Source organism: Streptopelia decaocto (genome assembly GCF_964273445.1).
Source record: "Streptopelia decaocto genome assembly, chromosome: 7".
Classification (NCBI taxonomy): domain Eukaryota; kingdom Metazoa; phylum Chordata; class Aves; order Columbiformes; family Columbidae; genus Streptopelia; species Streptopelia decaocto.
In genome coordinates, this window is record NC_138661.1 from 25,666,534 (window position 1) to 25,686,917 (window position 20,384).

Consider the following 20,384-nt stretch of genomic DNA (forward strand, 5'->3'; position numbering starts at 1 on the left):
ACAGAAAAAATGATAAGGTTGTTTTAGCCATTTATTTGGTTGGTGGTTATAGCATGTTTTCAGGGTTGCAGTGAAGGAGGACATGGTGCTCAGCAGAATGTTTTTCAGTCCTCCCCATGTCTGGATTGGTTGCACTGAGCTGTCTCAGGAAAGGCAGAAATTACTGTTCTAGCCTTTTATGGCAGGCTTGTTTAAAACGATGCTGAAGTGCCCTGAAACCCAAGTGTCACTGTAATTTGGGTCTGGGGGGAAAAAAGATAAGCACAGTAACAAAAAAATTGAACAAAACTGTACAGTTATGACTTTGTGAAAGTTATTGTGTGGATAGTAAATGTGTTATATTTCTCAATATTTATAAATGTTACATAAAGTATTGTCTAGGACTAAAACCCACCAGGAATATACTTTCCATGTATTTTTTTCCCAGGCAATTCGGAAAAAACCACATAATCTTCCAAATTAAAAAGGTGCCAGAAATACACACGGTGGAAGATGGGCCACAAGCAGGGTGAATTGAGGGACTCCCAGGAGCCCGGCTGCCTTGTCCCGAGGGTCTCCCTGAAACGTGCCCTGGCAGGCGGAGAACAAAGCAGGAGCGGCGGTCGCGTCCCCGGGCGGGGTGCGGGCAGCTCCGGTAACCGCGGCCACAGCCGAGGGGCGCAGAAGGCAAAGCCGCCCCGGCGGTCGGGGTGTGTCCCGTGCGCTTTTAGGAGCGAGACTGAGACAAACGATCTTCAGACAGAAATCCGAAAGCCGAACAGGGGAAAAGCCACCGGGAGCAGGAGCCGTCAGGCGGTGAAGCGAAGGTCAGCGCTGTGGGGTGACTGACGCCGCGTCCCTCCGCTCCGTTCGCCGAGGAGGGCCGCGGGATACGGCCGGGGGCCGCGGCCCGGCGAGGGCTCCCCTTGCGGTGGGGGAGCCGGGGAGCTTAGCCCGCCCCCGGCCCGGCGCTCTCTGCCCCTTGACGTGGCGCGGACTCTCCCATCAGCCATGTTGGCTGCGTCGGCGGCGCCGGGGCGGCTGCGCGCGGGAGGGGAGAGCGAGAGAGGCGGCGGCGGCGGCGGCCGGGGCGCGGGTGAGCGGGCAGGGCAGGGGCTGAGCGGGGCAGCGGAGGATACGGGGAGCCGGAGTCGGCCGGCGGTGCGAGCTGGGGAGGCGGCGCGGGGAGAAGAGCCCTTCGCCGGCGCCGTGGCGGCAGCCCCCCTCCCCGCGCTGCGTGGGTACGGAGGCACCCCCGCCTTCGGGCCGTGGGACCCCAACCGTGGGGCCGCCGCCCCGTTTCTGTGCCAGGAGGGAGCGTGGCGGGGAGCTCCCCTCCTTCCCGCCTCCCCTCCCGAGGCTCCGGGCGCTAACGCAGCTCTCCGTGGCGGTGGGCCCCCGAGCGGCCTGACGGTGGTCTCGGGACGCCCGGGCGGCCCTGAGGGGCCGGGGATAGCACCGGCGGCCGGTCAGCGGTGCCCGCGGCCTCCCGGGACTCAGACCAGAGTGCGTGCGCCCCTTATTCTGGGTCGGGGAGCGCCCACGCTGGCCACCGCGGTGGAGCCCGGCTGGAGCGGTGGGAGCAGCTGCCGAGAGCCCCCTCCTTCCTTGGCTGGGGCTGCCGGCAGCTGGGTAGGACGGGCGGGGCACGGCCGCTTCTGCGCCGGGTGTGCAGTGCGGCTCCTGTCCCGGGGCTCCCTGCACCCCGTCGTGCCGCTGGCAGGGGTGCCTCGCCACGTAGATAAAGCTACACAAAAATTGTGCTTAGACAGGCCCTGCTGTATTCCAGGATTTTTTTTTTTTTTTTTTTTTTTTTAATTTAGGTGGTTTACATATACTAGTGTTTTTACTTTTTAAAAAAGAAGTCCTCAGTGAACAAAACTAGGAGAACAGGTATGGATGGCCGAGTTTGAATAGTGAAAATGAAATTCTTATGTTGTCAGTTTGACAACTTGCTTTAGAGAAGTACTAAGTCGTTTTCCTGGTATATTCAAGTTCCTTTTTGGAACTGAAATAGATATGTATCTGAAATGCTGATTTTGACATAAAATAGTTAAAGGTTTATTATTAATCTATTTTATTTTACTAGATTTTTAGTGAATAATAAATGGAAAGAATGGGTTTGTTCTAAGAAAAGTGCACAGTGAACTGTACTGATTTAGAGGTATGAGGGACTTTGATCCATCTGTGTTGGAACTCTTAAATGCTGTGGAGATAAATGTTTTTATTTTATTTGTATGTGTTTCCAAGGTTTAGTGGATATTATTTTAGTGATACATTGTATTGGGGTACATTTATGTGTGGTTTGTAGATGTTTAAAGGTGCTGAGATGAAGGAGGATCTTTTAGAATAATATATTTTGAAGAAACTATTGTTACCATTTTTAAGTGCTTCTAGAAGCTTTTCAACATGGTGCCATTTCAAAGTAATGTGTTTCAAACCCATTTATTCAGCTATAGGATAGCTTTCTGAATGGTATATCAAACATGTTTGATATGTGTGATGGTTAGAAAGCCCCAATTGTACTCTTGCCTCTAGTCAGAGTATTTACATGAATACTATTTACCTGAGAATCAAGCCTTTACAGTTAGGTATTGTCAGCCTGTGACTCTTTACGCCGTTCAGGCGTGGCGTTTTTGTGTGACACAGAGTGAGATTGCCATGGTGCAGAGATGTGAGGTGCATTCAGCCTCAGCCCCAGGGAAGGAGGAGCAGCTGGGTAGCACAGCTGATCTTGTCTGGATGTCCTGTCCTGCCGTGAAGCTGAAGCAGTGACACCCCAACAGGGGAGCCGCTGCTATTCAGCTCTTCTGAAAATCTCTTCTATGTGCTTTTCTGAGGTGGGCAATGTGTATTTTGTGGCAGTCAGGTGTGTGAGGTTTGGTAGGTGGCCTGTAGGTCAGGAAGGTTTGCTGTTCTGTTCTAATATAATGCATCTCCACACCTGTCCTGGAAAATGTGCCTGTATAGCTAAAACAGTGGTACTGAAACTGAATATAACTTGTCAGACCATGAGTTTGACATTTGATTAACGATGAAATGCATGAACATTATTTGCTTTCGGAAAGGAAAAAAGGATGGAAGAAAAGATGAAGGACAAATTGATTTATTAGCAGGTTCTGCCTTTTGAATAGGAAACACATACTTTTCTCTGTCTTCTCAGGAAGTAATTTTAAAAGGAGAGATTATTCAGTTTGTGGTTTTAGCTGAGGTAGTTGCTTCATGCAGATAATTGTATCAATATCCTATTTTTTCAGGGGTGATGTTCACTCACCTTTTAAAAAAAACTGATGGATTTTGATGTGTTAGGAAAGAAATTTTGTAAATTCTAGATCCTTTTCAAATACCAGGCTGTTTTTTCCTCTCTTAGCTGAATTATCTTCTGTCTATCCTCTGTACTAGTTATGATTTCCAGGTGTTCTCTCCCTTTGCTTTTGCTCAGTTTTGCCCCCTGCCTGATGGCCTTGCAGCATTTTGAGCGAAAGCACTGGTGGAAGCGCTCCTCTGCACAAAGTCCTGTGTGGCTTCCCTGTGTTGCAATTGCTGTGACAGGTAGATTTGCTCCTATATCACTAAGATGACATGCCTAATAAAATGTTAACAGAATAATTGTTGCAGTATTTCTATCACAATGTGGAGATAAGTGGCAGTGGTAGCACCTGTGGAAAACTTGAAGGCAGGGGTACTCTATGGAGTTAACTTTGCTGGTCAGTCTGTGTTTTATAGGAACAATGAGACTGCTCTTTGTAGCTTTCATCACATGCTGACAGTTGATTATTTCCAAATGATAATAACTGTGAAATGTGGGGCTTCTCTTTATTTTATGGAAGTTGTTAATCTGTTTTCTTAAAAGTCAGCATTGGAATAAAGCTATTAAGTTAAACTGTAGTTTAAAAAGACTTGTAAAGTTTTTAACTGTCATAGAAGTTCAATACCATTATAATTTCAGTAAAGAGAGCTTGTTCTTTACAAATTGAGAGTTCTCCAGGAGTCTCCCTTAGCATATGCAATTGCAGGACTAAGAAGGTCAGTGTGCTTGTGAGAATTCCTGATTTAAGTACCAAATGTAGAAGGATCTCAGCATTTCTAAAAGCTGTTAATTAACACAGTACAGTCTAAATTGAGACTTAAGAGTATTTTCCCAGACTACCTCTCAGGTGGTTCATATAGATTTATACTTCTTAACTGTTAGGCGGTGGGAGTTTAGATATCTTAGTTGCTGAGAAAACCTGTACAATAAAATGTGCTGGGAAGCATGCAGCGGGTATTCGTAAACAGAGCGTGTATAGCTGAGGGTTTTTAGGTTGGGAGGAAAGAGTGTGCTTCTTGCTGGCTTTCCCAGATGTTCACAGGGACCTGTTGAACTTTTCAGCCGTGTCTGTGTTCCCCAGCTTCTGAGTTGCTGTAGGTCAAAATTTTGAAAGCCTTAGGTCGGTGCTCAAAATGGTAAATTTGAGTTAAAACGATTGTTGAAAGGTGCATCTTGATAGATAATGTAGTGTAATATTACACTGGTACTTCTTACAAAGTTATTTCCTAGCATTGTTGCAGGAATGTACACTTGTGAAATATCGTGGTGTTATTCCTTTACATTTACATGTAGGATTCATTATGAGTTACTGAAAATACAGTTAGAAAACTCTTACAAAATTTGATACGGCAGAAGACATAAAACCAACTACATTTAGGAGAAATACTTTTTACTGTTTGATTCTTAAAAGAAGTTAGAGGATTAAACCGTTTGCAAGGATGAATGATTCTTGAGTAATGAACAGAATGAATAACTAGATGCATTAGTGAAAGTCCTCGAAACAGTGTGTATTTTTTCTTTGTAAGCAAGGTTTTTTTTACAGTGTTAGTGTGGTGCCTATTCTCTGCTCTGACCTACGCTAGAATTACTGCTTTAGTTATTCCTTGCCTGAGTTTGTTGTGTAAGTCAAAAAGGGATCATAAGATGGACTGTTTTAACACTGTGTATTTAACTTGCAAGATACCAAATATTTGTTATTTTGAAGAGGTTGCTGCATCCTAGGAGTCCTAGTTTCTTTTTGTTTCACTTTGGAATTCTGTGCATTGCTTTTTGGGTGTAAGAAGCACTACTCGGTGTTTATTGATTGTAACTCAGTCACAGTATTTGAATGTGTGACTGTCATTAAGAGCATTCAGTATTTAGTGGTTAAAAACAGTTGCGTTTTGACATTCTGCTAATGGTTATTTTTTTATTTTTATTAGTGATAAACAGAGAAGTTGACCATGACAACCTTCCTGGAATTCATCCAGCAGAATGAGGACAGAGATGGAGTTAGATTCAGCTGGAATGTTTGGCCTTCAAGTCGTCTTGAAGCCACAAGAATGGTGGTCCCGGTGGCTGCCCTCTTCACACCACTGAAGGAACGGCCAGACTTGCCTCCTATTCAGTATGAGCCAGTTCTGTGCAGTAGGACCACCTGTCGAGCTGTTCTGAATCCTTTATGGTAAACCTAATACATACATTATGCCAATATTTTACCTTACAAACTATCTTTAGAATAGTGCCAGTTAAACTGTGCCAAAGATTTGCTGTGCGGGAGTTCATGTACACTTCAAATGAGTATACAGCTCAATCTTCTAGAGTTTAGAATTTTCTGCACACAGATTTGCATATGTAACATATATGCTTAGAACATGGTTTCAATTTAATGAGTTTTTTCAACGTACTTAATTAATGATTAGTTATGTTATTTTTCTGCAACTACACATCTTGTGAATTAGTATGTTGCATTTTGCCTCTAGAAAATTACTTGGGTAAAAAGTTACTATGCTATATATTTTAACTATTGGGCCTTGGTATAGTTTAGTTTCCAAGTTAAATAAACTGTATTTATTACTGACCTTAGTTCATTTGTAGACCAAAACAGGTTAGCTGGTTTAGTTTACCAAAATAGAAGCTAGAAAATGTGATGGATGGATGGATAGATAGATACATACATACATCAGGAGTAGGACTGAGAGAGGTGAAAAGCTGTTTAAGGTAAAGGGTGATATTGGCACAAGCACATATGATTGTGGACTAGTCATGGATAAGCTTAAGTTGGAAGCAGAGGAAGTGCTTCATATGTCATTCCAGTAACAGAAGTATGGAAAAGAAACAGAAAAATTTCTAAGGTGGAGTTTGATAGGCACGGGAAAGGTACTGAGCGACAGGGAGAGATTGGACATGATGTAAAAGATTCTGTAGAACGAACTCAGTTTTATGAATGAGTTGTCCCTGCTTAGGAGAAAAGGTGATTTCAAAACAGATATAAAATTGTGTTTCAGTATTAAACAGACACAGTGGCTGATGATACTGGAAGTCAGACTTACAGGAAGCTAACTATTTCAGAAGCATTATCTTTTATTGAGGACTGGAAGAAAAATAACAGAAAGGCAAAGCTGTAAAGGGTCAGTCAGATTCCTGACATTACATTGAACTGTGTGTATTTTTCTTATATCATGTATGCAAGTCATGACCAGATTTTTATTTTATTTTAAAGATGTGATTAGAGACTCAGTTTAGGGGGAACCTTTTGAAGCCTGTGTGGCACAGAGTATTGGGCTGAATTTGGTATAGATCCTTTTATCTCACTGGAGCTGTGTTGCATATACAGCATGTTGGGACTTATCCAAAGATTTAATCATATTTTAAAAAGATCTTTGCCCTTGTGGATGGGAGAAGATATGATAGCAAGAAGTGCACATTGAAAACACTTAAAGTTTTCTTTCCCCTAAGATGTGAGTAGGACTTTGTAAGATGTCTATATGGCATGAAGTTGCATTTTTTAATTTTAACTATGGAGGTAGGCTCATAAATAGAAAAACTCTCTCACTAGGGAGAGGGCTGTTAAGTTGGAACCTGGTTTTTTTGGGGGTGTAATGTATATTCAGGCTAGTCCCAGACACTGAGAGCTGATAGGCATGGGCTGAGAAAGGAGAAAAATGCAAAGATAGGGAGAGTTAAAATGCTTTGCCTAGAATCATGCAGAAAATTTCTAATAAAGGTGTTGAGTCTATTATTGAATTTCTTATTTGCTTCTTTTCCTTGAAGGCCATTCTTACTCTCTAAAGACAATGATTTGCTTGATATATCTGCATAAGACTACACTTATTTTGAATTTATAATATGGGTGTTTAGGAGAAAGTATATTAGGAGGAAGCTTTTTGAGGTTTATGTGTTTTTGAAAAATCAAGCATATTCTGGTGTCAGTGGGGGGAAATGAATTATTCATGCTGTGTAAACTTTTTTTTGGTATTTTTATAGCCAAGTGGATTATCGAGCGAAACTCTGGGCTTGCAACTTTTGTTATCAGAGAAATCAGGTAAGAAAATGAAACATTCATTATATAGAAAATCTTTTTTATAAGTGAAAAGTGAAAATCCCCATTTTTCAAACCATAGTTGTGAACTGAAATTGACAGCAAGAGCATGAGTGTGCAGCTCTATCTTCAGGGATTGCCTTGAGCTTTTTATCATGATGGCAATAGTGAACATCTGTTGCAGAGGATGGTAGTCCATGCATATGTTTTTGTTTTTCCAGAAGTTGTTATATTTTGTTTATACTTAACTTCTGTGTTTTTATTTGCAGTTTCCTCCTACCTATGCTGGCATATCTGAAATGAATCAGCCAGCTGAACTTTTGCCTCAGTTCTCCAGCATTGAATATGTAGTACAGGTAAAATAATTAAATAAAATCTTTAATATCTATAGCCTTGCAAGATACAAGAAGAATTGATTTCTATTTTATTTGTTCACTGCATTTTAATGACTAAGAGTTTGTGTGCTTGTTAGTAGATTGAACTTTATGTCATCAGTGGGAAACTGAAAACATAACTTTTTGTAATAACACAAGGATGGCTAATAAGACTGGTTTAAAAAAAAATGGAGAAAAAAAGAGAGGTCTCTTCTAAAGGCAATGTTTCTATTAGGTCTGTTTCTTTACCAGGAGTCTAATTTGTGTTTGTGCTGGTGATCTGCTTACTACTGTTGCTTGCTCAGACTTTCTCAGTTTAAATTCAGCTGACTGTTGATTCATCTCTCACTAATAATTTGAATTTAATTTTATATTTAAATGGTTATGAATTGGGTTTAGGGTTAGCTGGTTTAGAGAAAACAGCTAACACATGTTAAACTCAGGTGTTTGAAATTTAATATTAATCTTTTTCTAGGGTAGAAGTTACTTGAATAGAAATAAAAAGTGAACCTAAACAGCAGAATTGCGAACAATTGCAATTGCAAATTTGTAACATCTTAATTCCCTTTTTGAGGATTAAAATTTGTAAGAGTTTGAGGCATTCAGATTATGAAAAGAAGAGTGAAGACTATCTCTAGTTTTTGCCAACTTTTGTAATGCAAAGTAAGGGGGGTATTGGCTCATAGTACTGCAAAATAAGTTTAGAAAGAATAAAAAGAACCAATGATCTATCTCTAGAGTAAAATTGTAAGGTGAAATGCCACGGAATATCATCAGGTTGGAATATTTTGTAATTCTGGATAGCTTTATGATTATTATGTTCACTTAGAGCAATATAAGCTCATTGTATGTTAAAAGATTTATATAATTGACAGATGCTTCAAAACTATCATTACTTCTGGAAAGGATTTTTTCTTTTCTTCTCTAGCAAGCATTTCAATTTCGTGCAGAGTTCATTGTGGTAGGGGTTTCGTTCCCCATTAGCCCCAGATACCAATTACTGTGTGAGAGGGAGCTAAGTTAAATGGAACATTGACATTATTGGTATGATTAAAATGAAAACTTTTACAAAATGTGCTTTACTTGTTCATTTTTGATCCTGTAAATATTGTGGGATTTGTTTTTCATGTGTTGACATTTGTGTTTCTTAAAGCGTGGCCCTCAGATGCCTTTGATATTTCTTTACGTCGTGGACACATGCATGGAAGATGAAGACTTGCAAGCTCTGAAGGAATCCATGCAAATGTCACTTAGTCTCCTACCACCAACTGCGTTAGTAGGTCTCATTACCTTTGGCCGAATGGTGCAGGTTCATGAGCTTGGCTGTGAAGGAATTTCCAAGAGTTATGTCTTCAGAGGAACAAAAGACCTATCTGCAAAGCAGCTTCAGGTAACACACAGAAGTAAACAAAAAGAAATCATCGAGGTGATGATGATGAACTTCAGATGGTTTGTAAACAAATTTTGTAATAAAATCTGTGTTTGACTACAGGAGATGCTGGGGCTTACAAAAGTAGCTGTTTCACAAGTCGGTCGGGGTCCTCAAGTGCAGCAGCCACCCCCTTCTAACAGGTAATGTGCTTAAAACATCTGAAAAATGTACCTCGACTACACCGATTTACTGGAAAACATGTTTTATCACAGTCAAGACAATCGACTGGCAGTTGAACCTTTTGATCAGGCACAAATTTACAAGACTAATGGTTATAACCTGCTTCTTTCCTACAGTTTGCACTGGGAAGAAAAGATGTAGTGAGTGGTAGTAAAATGATCTGGGTGATGCTTTGGAAATGTTATGAGAGAACTTTATATAGGCATATTATAGATATGTAAATAATGATGCTTCTGTTGGTTGGTATGCTGGAAAGTGTTAATAACTGCTTTAGTGCCCCTTCCTTATGTGGATATCCAGTTTTGCCTTCACTTTTTCTCCCTCTTCCACTCCTCTCCCCTCTTCTTTTGTCTCGCATTTGGAAATTGTGGATTGCTGTTTCATTCTCCTGTGTATTCCACTGTGACATCAAATAAACTGATGAAATGATAGAGAGACGGTTTTGCAGTCTCTGCCTTCCAACAAGTAGCTGCATTTGTAGACAGCCTGTAGCAGAGAGCACAATAAATGCTTCACATGTTATTATTTTTTCTGATCTTTGATTTTGACTGAAATAGTTAAACGAGTTTCTTTTTGAAATTCATAGGCCATCATCTGCTGCATTCTTTTGCCTAGATAGGGTTCTTTCTGGATAATGGCGAGTCAGCAAGTTTTTGGTTTACAAGCTCTTTGCTGAACTTAAGCTGAGTGTGCTGTGTGTGTAGTAATGCCAAACTGCATCGACTTGGTAATGCAAAGACATTGCTCTGAATCTAGAATGAGTCATCGCTAATATATGTCTAATATTATATATTGCTAGTGAGCAACTGATAAAATTTTTATTTAAAAATTTGACTTTAAACTGATTCCATGTATTTGTTTGCAGATTTTTGCAACCTGTGCAGAAAATTGATATGAATCTTACTGATCTTTTGGGTGAACTGCAGAGGGATCCTTGGCCTGTTCCACAAGGAAAACGGCCTTTACGTTCTTCTGGAGTGGCTCTTTCTATAGCTGTAGGGCTCCTTGAGGTAATAGCCTTAACTACAGTTGTGCTAATATGTAAATAGATCATTTTGTTGCAGAAAAGCTACTGCGGTCAATATGTAAAAACCTTAGTAATTGATGCATATTAGATTTGTGTGATGATTCTGATAGGTATCATCCTTTACATGTATAGAATAATTGTAGGTGTTCATGCATTTTAATGAGGCAAAATTGAGACTTGCATTTAACTGCAGATTTAAGTTTTGGGAGGGAAAATGTACAGTTACTGCTGGAATCCTATCAACGTGATAAATACCCGCATAACTATTTCTTTTGTTCAGTTTGTAGCAAAACCCTATGGTTTTATTTGTGTTTTATTTCCTGCAGTGCACTTTTCCTAATACCGGTGCACGTATAATGATGTTCATTGGAGGACCAGCTACACAAGGACCTGGCATGGTTGTAGGGGATGAGTTGAAGTTACCTATAAGATCATGGCATGACATTGAAAAAGACAATGCTAAATATGTTAAAAAAGGTACTAAGGTAAGAGATGTTTTTGGGTGATATTTTAAGCAATTTACCAGTGAGTAAACATTTACATTGTCTGGCACTGTAAAATACTGTTAGTAGTAGCAAATGTATAAAGAAGTGGGAATTGTGTGATTTTGTTTACTTGTCTCTGAATAGTGTTATGTCTTCAGGAATTTCTTAATAAATTTCAGTATATTGAGTTTGGGCTTTGTCTAGCTCACATTCGAGTTGTTTGGAGTGTTTCTCTGGTTTAAGTCAGAAAAGATTTATGTGACTAAATGATATCTCTAGAGTAAGGCTGTCTGCTTCTAATGCAGCTGCTCAAAACTCACTGTAGATGGGGAAGGGTTAGGCAGTAGAGTTCAGGCATAGTTAATTTCATCTTAAATGTATGTCTGAGCAGGTGAACTGCATCCAGAACCTGTGGAATTCATCTTAACTGTTTATAATGGGAGCTTAAACAAATAGCTCAGTCACAGGCACCTGTCATTATAGACACTTGAGATTAGAAAGGTACATTCAATTCTGTGTGTTGGAACTAGTAGCTAATGCAAAGTTTAAAAAGAAAAAAAATCAAGGTAATTTTCTAGTTTAAATAGCAACCACTGGTCTGTCTAGTGTCGGTCAGGTTCTCAACTGCTGAGGAAAAAACCCCAAAGTGTTAAAAATTGCTGACTTAATTTTAGCTTCAGGAAAAAAATATTCTTCTGGCTTGTATTAAAATATCATGTGTATAAAGTCTGATAATGTTGTCTTAGAAAAATTTGGGGAGTTTAGGATTCAATATGAAGATAAGGAGAGTTCACATTATAAATTGCTATGAACTGTTATTTTCATCTTGGATTTAGCATTTTGAAGCCCTGGCTAATCGGGCTGCAACAAATGGTCATGTTATTGACATATATGCATGTGCATTGGATCAGACTGGTCTACTGGAGATGAAGTGTTGTCCCAACTACACTGGGTATGTGCCTATTCATTTTTCAGTAGTATATGAAGATGCAGTTTCTAATTTTTTTTTGATTGATTAACAGGAGCACTTACCAAAAACATTCTTCTACTTTTAAAAAGAAAAATGCACAAACCTACTCTGATACACTGGGATGGTTGCATTTGTACTGGAGTTGTGAAATGTTTCAACCTCTGGCAAATTTGTCACCACAATTGTGGGTTTAATCAGAAGGGGATTTGCTGTTTTTCTGTTAATATAATGTTTGCGGCTTAAATAACATGGATGTCTTTTAAACAGGCAATTTATCCTATGCACTGTTTCTATTTTTCAGTAAGCTGCAGGTTTCTGTAAAGATAAGGACCTGTCATCCTTCCTTTTTTGCTGTTCAGAGTGGTACAAAACCTTGTGTTATTCTTTCTGTCTTGTTGATGCCCTTGTATATACTGTTGTTCATAGGTTCAACTACTGTCTTAGGCGACTATCAGGTACATATGTTGCTCCTGACTTTTGCTCCATCTGTCCAGTTCTACATTTCAGATGTGGTCTTGTATTCCTTCCAGCTTGTCTTGCCATCAGTTCGCTTTAATATGATCAGAGCAGGTTCTAGTCTTTCTCATGAAACCACTCCCCTGTTTTCTGTCACTGTGGATGACACCTTCACCCTTCCTGTTTGCAGATCTACAGTCTGGAATAGCTTTTGACTCTTGCTTGCATGTTAAGTACCTCATTGATTTTGTAAATCCTGCCAATTCTTCCTCCATATTTTTTCAAAGACTGTCTTTTCTTTCTGAAAGTCTTTCCTATGCTTATAACATTTCATCTTTAGAAGTATAGCCATGTGCTTTACATACCATTTGATTTTTAGGCTAGACTTCTGTATTCAGTCTGGATTCTGTTGCCAAGCTCATTTTTCTTGCTTGTTACTCTTAGCTTTGTCAGTACCAACTGCAGGTAAAATTAAATGTAGCATGTTTGCTATCAGTTTAATTACTGGTATATCTGCAGATAATGGGCCTTAGTTGTCTATCAGTATCTTCATACGAGAGAGAATCTTAAGCACATGCTACATACCTTGGCATACCAAGAAGAATGAGAGGTGCAGCCGCATGTTGTGGTGAACATATGCTTCTGAGTTTTAGTCCAGAGTAATCACTGCTGGATTGCTTCTTCTTGGAGTTGTGTGTATAGCCTTAACTTGGGAGTTTCCACTGCTCAGTATCTTTAAGATTATGACTTTACCTGTATATTTGATTCCTATTCCTTTTCTGCATCAAACTCAAGCTGTATTTTTCTATAATGTGCATAATTTTTCTGTCTGCTCTTGTGACTCCAGCAAAACTAGCCTTAATGTATAGTTTGTTTCTCCTACACCTGTTCCTGTTTTCTGTTTGGTTACATCCTACATACAGGGAGGAATTTCTGATTCTGCCTATGTCTATTTTCTTCTATTTTTGAGTATGCACCTGAAAATGATATAACCTCTTTTGGGTGTAATGTTTGACCTATTAACATATTTTACTAATATGGTTTAATTATTTTTTAAATTAATAAAAAGAATATCTCCCATTACTATTTCCTAAATGTAGTGTATGATGTTTTGTGATAAGTGGCAACTGTTGCAGTTACATCCACAGAATATTGCTAAGCATAAAAATAAATCATGCTTCTTGAGCATAGATTTAAACCTGAAATAATGAGTGAACTACACAAAATGGTGTGGAACTAACTTTGGAGTATTGACTATTAGAAGTAAGCTGACATTACTTTACAAGGTTACAAGACATTTGTAGTGTTTAAGTCCAGTATAACAATTTTACAGTGACAGATTTTGTTATATATTATAATCACAATGATCTTAAGATGCTGCTTTGGCAAGAAGCTCACTTAAAAATTTCATCTCTAACATTGCAGCAAAATACCAATTTAATGATAGTCCATTTTAAGAAGGCAAAAATGTGCCTCACAATAAACTGTCTTTAGTTTTAGCCTTTAATAGAAATAAGCTATATAAATCCTGTGTGCTAAATTATTGCATTATAAGTAATCTGTTTTAACTTGAAGGTTTTGTTTGTTTTGTTGTTGCCTAGAGGCTACATGGTAATGGGAGACTCTTTCAATACATCTTTATTCAAACAAACCTTTCAGAGAGTATTCACGAAAGATATGCAAGGACAATTTAAAATGGGATTTGGTGGCACATTAGAAATAAAGGTAAGAATACAAAAATGGAGCATGTTAGTGAAGCACTGGGAACAGGATGGCTGTGAACTGTGGAATCTTTGCCCTTTAAGAATTTTTGGGAACATGTTAAACAGATGTGTTGAGGTTGGATTGGACGTAGCTGTTACTGCCTGGCTTATCTCCTTGCAGTTTCATGATTCTGTAAATTGGAGTTAGCTATAACAATAATTCCTTCTTACCCTGCATTCAGGGACACCTAAAAGGGAGACAAACTGAATATGTGTCTCTGTTAGAAACTCACAATGATGTCTGCATAGACTTTGGTATCAGTCATGAGTGTTTCATGAGTGTAGGTCCAGGTTCTCTAAGTAGTCCAGGACAGCTTTCCTTCAATTTTCCATTATCAAAATCCCTTCTGGCACTTTAACAATGTTCATTTTCACCTCCACTGTTGTGAGAAGCTTAGAGATGCATGCTGTAGGTTCAGGTACTGTCTTCTGTGATGGTTCTTGCAAAATATGACAATCCTGCTGTGTAGAACATATATAGGATATATCTTCTAAAAATAGATATCTCTTCCAAAAGAACTCATAAGAGTATGTTCAGTAAAAATCTGTATAAGTTTTTTATTACTAGGACAAATAATTGAACCTTCTTTTTTTCGTGTACATATTCTTGTGGGTTTTGTTAGAAGATCCTAGAAAATGCAAAAAGGGAGTTTTAGAGGGATGTACCAATCACTACAAACAGGAAAATGACATCAGAAGAATGTAAATAACTGGATTTTGCTTTTAGCTAAATAAGTTTAGGAGATAGCGTAGAAATTAGTTGTGGGGTATGCACAGGGTTATTTTACCAGTCTTCAGTTTTAATTTTGTCTTGTGAATATTTTAATTACTTTGCTAGAAAATAGACATCTGGTATACTTTCTCTTAGGTTTATAAATAACAGCATCTTTTCCCCGTGTTTTAATTTATGCTCATACTGTTGTTTCAGATGTACAAATTGGCACAGCTAACATACATACTTAAGTGTAGGAAGTGAGCACATGAGAAGTTTCTCTAGATGTATCAAGCTTTGTTATATATGTAACCTTTCCTAAAGGCATCAAAAGTCTGATACACACTGAGTTTTTCTTTAACTAGTGATAAAATAGGACTGAATTCTTAGTGTGCCAAAATAATGTCTGTTTTTCTTCTAAATATGAAGACTTCAAGAGAAGTGAAGATTTCTGGAGCGATTGGACCCTGTGTGTCTCTCAACTCTAAAGGACCTTGTGTCTCAGAAAATGTAAGTAAACTTTGCTGAAAATGAAGGTAATTTTCTGCTGTGGAAAAATAAGGTTTTGGATTTCTGTATTTGAAGAGGAGCTGGAACTCTTCCATAAACGGAACAAATAGTGTTCACTTTTTACTGGTTTTAAATTAAATGCATGCAAGTGGCTGTTTTTTGGATAAGCTTCTGTTCACTGCTAGATTAGATTCGAGTTGTATTAGACCTTGCAAATCCTTTGTTACTTGTTTAGGTTTGTCCACTGAGTGGTTGCTTTAAAAATTATTACAGAGAAGTTATATGCTGGCATAGCAGAAACCAAGCAGAAAGTCAGTTAGCATGCTTTATTGTTAAAATCAGAGCTATGTCCTTTTATCCAAAGAGAACCATAAAAATATTTACTTCAGAAAGACTGAGAAGACAGGAGGACACCAGACCGTGGAAACATCCCCTTTATCTTAGTCCTGTCTTCCTGTTCTTGTAGCTGTTTCACCAAATGCCCATTGAATTAATTGGTTAGACTATCCAACTATTACAGGCTCCTGAAGTAAGTCCTTTAAATTTACATCAGACTTATATCATTACTTATTTTCTTATCTAGCAGTATTATTACAGCTTAATTTTGCATTTGATTACTAATAAAAAACAATTCATGCCGGTAACCAAAATTTCTTGCATTTGAAAAGTCTCAGTTTTGTTCCTAACAGTCTGCATTGTAGAGCACTTGCTAGTATGAAACCAGCTTTAATCAGGTGTTTTTCATGCCTAAATTTTCCTTGTATTTATAATTGCATCTTTGTGAACTGAAAGTCTCAATACGATCAGCATTTTTTTTCTAAGTGTTTTGGTACAGATTTTATTTCATCATCTGAAGGACTACATATGTTAGAATAGAAGTTAAAACCCCAAAACCCAGTAAATTTTACATCTTCTTATTTAAGCTATATGTCTAAATCATAGGAGGTAATAGAAAATTTAATTGTGAATTTGTGTGTTGCCTTGCAATTATATGATTAATTTCTATTCCAAAAACCTTTTTGTTGAAATGATCTGATTTAAAGTTTTAGAGGTAAAACATATGAATAAAATGTAGATGCATGCAGCTTGTTTAAAGTGGTAACTGGACAATTATTCTAGCCATAACTCTTTTAAGAGTGAATACAAGCACAGTGACAATATCGCCAGCATAATTTTCCTTGAATGTTTTGCAGTTTCTCTGGGTCCATTTTGGACGACTGATTATTTTAATTGGTTTCACTGGGTATTGGTGTTGTTTGGATGACAAAAATGAATTGTCACTTGAAATACATCCCTGTCTGTGTACAGTTACCTTGTTAGTCACTAGAGACTGTGTAACTACATACTATACACTGTGTAAGCCATCTACTTAAGTTTTACTGTGTGCTTTAGAAGAGTAATTTAACTTATATGTGCTTTTTATCTCTTCTCTTGGGGCTGTTTAAGCAAAGTCTAGTACTTTTTCCTGTTGCTGACCTTTTTTTTTCTGTTTTTCCAATGCCATCTCCTTGTCCTTCTAATGTTTTAATCTTTTTGCAACCACCTCCTTGTTTATTATTCCTGCATCTAATACTGCAGCTGTTTTTCGAGAGTGTTTGTCTGAGAAGCTGACAGAGTGAGCAGGGAGGAAACTTGTGACAGAGTAGTTATAAACAATTACCTGTGGTGACCACATGTTCTACTTCACAAACAAGGTAATACTTCTGATTTGTAAAGGTGTTATAAAATCTTTCTACAGGAGATTGGAACAGGAGGTACTTGTCAGTGGAAGATTTGTGGACTTAATCCTACTACAACACTGGCGCTGTACTTTGAAGTGGTCAACCAGGTAATGAATATTTGTCTAGTTGTCTACTAAACACAGTAATTTTATGTGACTGCTAGTCATGGTTTAACCCCAGCTGGCAACTAACCACCATGCAGCTGCTCACTCCGTCCCTCCTAGTGGGATGGGGGCGACAGTCAGAAGAGCAAAAGTGAGAAAACTTGTGGGTTGAGATAAAGGGTATTTAATAAGCAAAGCAAAAGCTGTGCACTCAAGGAAAGCAATACAGGGGGTTCATTCATGACTTCCCATGGGCAGGCAGGTGTTCAGCCATCTCCGGGACAGCAGGGAGCAGTGTAATGGTTGCTTTGGAAGACAAATGACATAACTCTGAACACCCCCCACCTTCCTTCTTCTTCCCCCAACTTTATACACTGGGCATGATATTATATGGCGTGGACTATCCCTTTGGTCAGTTGGGCTCAACTGTCCTGCCTGTGCCCCCTCCCAGCTCCTTGTGCAGCCCCAGCCTTCTTGCTGGTGGGGCGGTATGAGGAACAGCAAAGGCCTTGACTCTTTGTAACCAGCAATAACTAAAACATCCCTGTGTTATCAGCACTGTGTCCAGCACAAATCCAAAAGGTGCCCCCTTACCAGCTACTGTGAAGAAAATTAACTCTACCCCTGCCAAAACCAGCACACTGCTGAAGCCTGTATTTTTGTGTGGTTTTCTCAAGCACAGTAGCAGGCAAGAGGATAAAAACGTGATGAGCGGTTGCCCTGCTTCCTTCTCGTACTTTCCCTTCTTCCAAGTATTTGAAGCTTAGGAACTATGTGAGCTGTCTGTAGTTTCTATGTATTTAGGATGCTATATTGCATACTTTAAAACCTATGCAAAGGTTTGAAAACTTGAACTTACCTTAGCCATTTTTAATTTTACTTTTTGCATATTTATTTTGGTTTTGCTTTATTAGTAGCTCTAAAACTGGTCTGGTCATGGTATGTAATAGTTGATTTCAATTGTCCTTCTCTTTTGGAATTACTTACCCTGTTAGCAGCATATAAACCTTTATTTCTACTGACCAGAGTTTTGAAATTTCATTTTGCACCTGGATTCCAATCTTTACGATTTGATGGCACTTTCTGGGATTCATTAATCATTTTCGGGTAGTATCACTTTTGTTGCCCTGTGATTCTAGTGGATCACATGATGTTCAAAGAGATTCTAATGAAATCAGCAATAGTAACACAAAAGTATTGTCTCTGTAAGGGTATGTGGAAGGAGAAAGCATTGGTTGCTCTAAAGGTATCTGGTGGAGGCAGCAACTCCTTCTAACGTCCCTTTACAGTCTCGAAGTTTATTGGTGATGTTTAGTTAAGGTGCTCAACTAAAGCACCAGACAATGCATTTATATAACTTAACATTCCTCACAATAGACAGCTTATCTTTTTCTAGTGATATGTTTATACATTTTCAAATTATACTGTAAAATCTTGAGATTCCCCTCCATTTATTTTTTTTTTCCTCATGTACGTAGCACAATGCTCCCATTCCTCAAGGAGGACGTGGTGCAATCCAGTTTGTGACTCAGTACCAGCATTCCAGTGGACAGAGACGTATCAGAGTGACCACAGTTGCCAGAAAGTAGGTTTTACTCGCGATGAATCATTTTCGAAAAAGCAGGATATGTATTTGCCTTTTATCTCTGGATTATATAAGTAGTCTATTGTTCTGGGATACACAGTGCCGCAGGTGGTGAAGGCATCATTATACCTTTGAGACAGTTGCCTCTCTGGTTCTGTGGGCGGTTTTTTCTTTGGGAGGTGCAGTGGCTGTATAATGATGTTATGGGAGTGCTCTGAAGTAATATTTTGTTAACTCACATTGGTTATATTAGTAAAATCTTCTTGTCGACAGATGAAAAGGCAGATTAATAGGCCACCTTATAAATTGTAAAGAGCAAGCAAGGTGCACAAGAAAACTGCTGGTGTGGGAATGTGTGATTAGCTTAATGGACAGTGTTTTCTGTAGCTTAACCTTTCACAATTAATAGTTTTTAATATAATAATTGTTTTATAAGTGGCATTATGTTTTATTTCGCTGGTTGCATGGCATCTGTACAAATAAGGGACACCTCTAATGAAGAATGGTTAACTGAGAGGCTGCGTATTTACACCCAGTAGATTTTTGAAGTTCTAGCAGGAGTTTAACTGCTAACACTTCTTTCTTTGCCTTAATTTTGGAGGGATAGTTTGAGGTCAGACATCTTTCCTGTCGCTGTGATGTGAATACTTGTGTTGTTCTTTTGCAGCTGGGCAGATGCACAGACGCAGATTCAAAACATCGCTGCATCTTTTGACCAGGAAGCTGCTGCAATTCTCATGGCTAGATTGGCAGTGTATAGGGCAGAGACAGAAGAGGGGCCCGATGTGCTTAGGTGGCTGGACAGACAACTTATACGACTGGTAAAAGACTGTATTAAAAGAGTCAGATTGGTTTCTTGTCTCCAGATATGTATTTCTTAAATGACTAATGTTCAGTGATTTGTTTCTTTAAACATAAAAAAAAAATGAACCGAGCACTTCATTTCCACAAGTGGGTATGCAGAATTAACTAAGATATTCTATTTTAAATGAAAAAAAGAGCAGATATGCCCTTAGTTTGTTTATGGATGTTTCCTCAGTATTTGGTAATTGCCAACAACTGAGAGAAATTTTAGCATGAGATTAGCAGCAATTAAAACTTTCCCTACTTTCTGCTGCCTGTAATGACATCGTTGATGAAATATTTTTAGAAAAAAAAGAGCTGAAGTGTCTAGAAAACTATATGGAATTTCTTTATTTTCAAAAGTTGGTTTGTGTTTTTTTTTTTTAATTTTATTTCTTACTTGTAAGTAAGCACTTATTAATAACTTAATTTTGAACATGTTCTCTATGGCTGTTTAATCATCTAACTCTGTTTAGCAATTTTAGAGAAAAAAACCAAAAAGCCATTAAAGCCTCACACAGAAAGAAATCACTGCTTGTTAATAGAAGAACTGGTTTCTGTTTGCTTGCAAAGCTGTCAGCGCCTCAGATCATGTGTCTGTTAAAAACAAACAAGCTTACTTGCTTGGTCATGCCATTACTGTATGTTTATTAATTCAGATAATTTTTTGTTTTACTCCAGTGTCAGAAATTTGGAGAATATCACAAGGATGATCCAAGCTCTTTCAGATTTTCAGAAACCTTTTCACTTTACCCACAGGTGAGCAGAAGGAGCGTGTGTCTGGAAGGGATAGAGAGAGTTTGCTTAGTGAAGGAAGAGGCACTGCAGCACAGAGTAAAATAAAAGCTTTACACTGGATACTGGAATGAAAAGACCTCCCTGCCCCGAGCTACTGTTTGGCATCTGACATTA

The 20,384-nt window shown here is 38.7% G+C and overlaps 1 protein-coding gene across 2 annotated transcripts in view; it reads left to right on the forward strand.

The window, feature by feature from the left end:
- Window positions 1-20,384, forward strand: part of SEC23A (SEC23 homolog A, COPII coat complex component) — a 31,614-nt gene that overhangs the window by 1,265 nt on the left and 9,965 nt on the right. The window contains exons 3-17 of one of the 2 annotated variants that reach the window (XM_082057603.1): window positions 428-806; window positions 5,212-5,453; window positions 7,256-7,313; window positions 7,580-7,666; window positions 8,838-9,074; window positions 9,177-9,256; window positions 10,162-10,306; window positions 10,650-10,808; window positions 11,645-11,760; window positions 13,836-13,959; window positions 15,139-15,219; window positions 16,958-17,047; window positions 18,523-18,629; window positions 19,297-19,450; window positions 20,154-20,231. In XM_082057603.1, the coding sequence (XP_081913729.1) occupies window positions 5,233-5,453; window positions 7,256-7,313; window positions 7,580-7,666; window positions 8,838-9,074; window positions 9,177-9,256; window positions 10,162-10,306; window positions 10,650-10,808; window positions 11,645-11,760; window positions 13,836-13,959; window positions 15,139-15,219; window positions 16,958-17,047; window positions 18,523-18,629; window positions 19,297-19,450; window positions 20,154-20,231 (1,737 nt within the window). In that variant the 5' untranslated portion in view covers window positions 428-806; window positions 5,212-5,232. Of the gene's footprint in view, window positions 1-427; window positions 807-911; window positions 1,076-5,211; window positions 5,454-7,255; window positions 7,314-7,579; window positions 7,667-8,837; window positions 9,075-9,176; window positions 9,257-10,161; window positions 10,307-10,649; window positions 10,809-11,644; window positions 11,761-13,835; window positions 13,960-15,138; window positions 15,220-16,957; window positions 17,048-18,522; window positions 18,630-19,296; window positions 19,451-20,153; window positions 20,232-20,384 lie in introns of those variants that run through there. The other variant, XM_082057604.1, reaches the window with a different exon arrangement.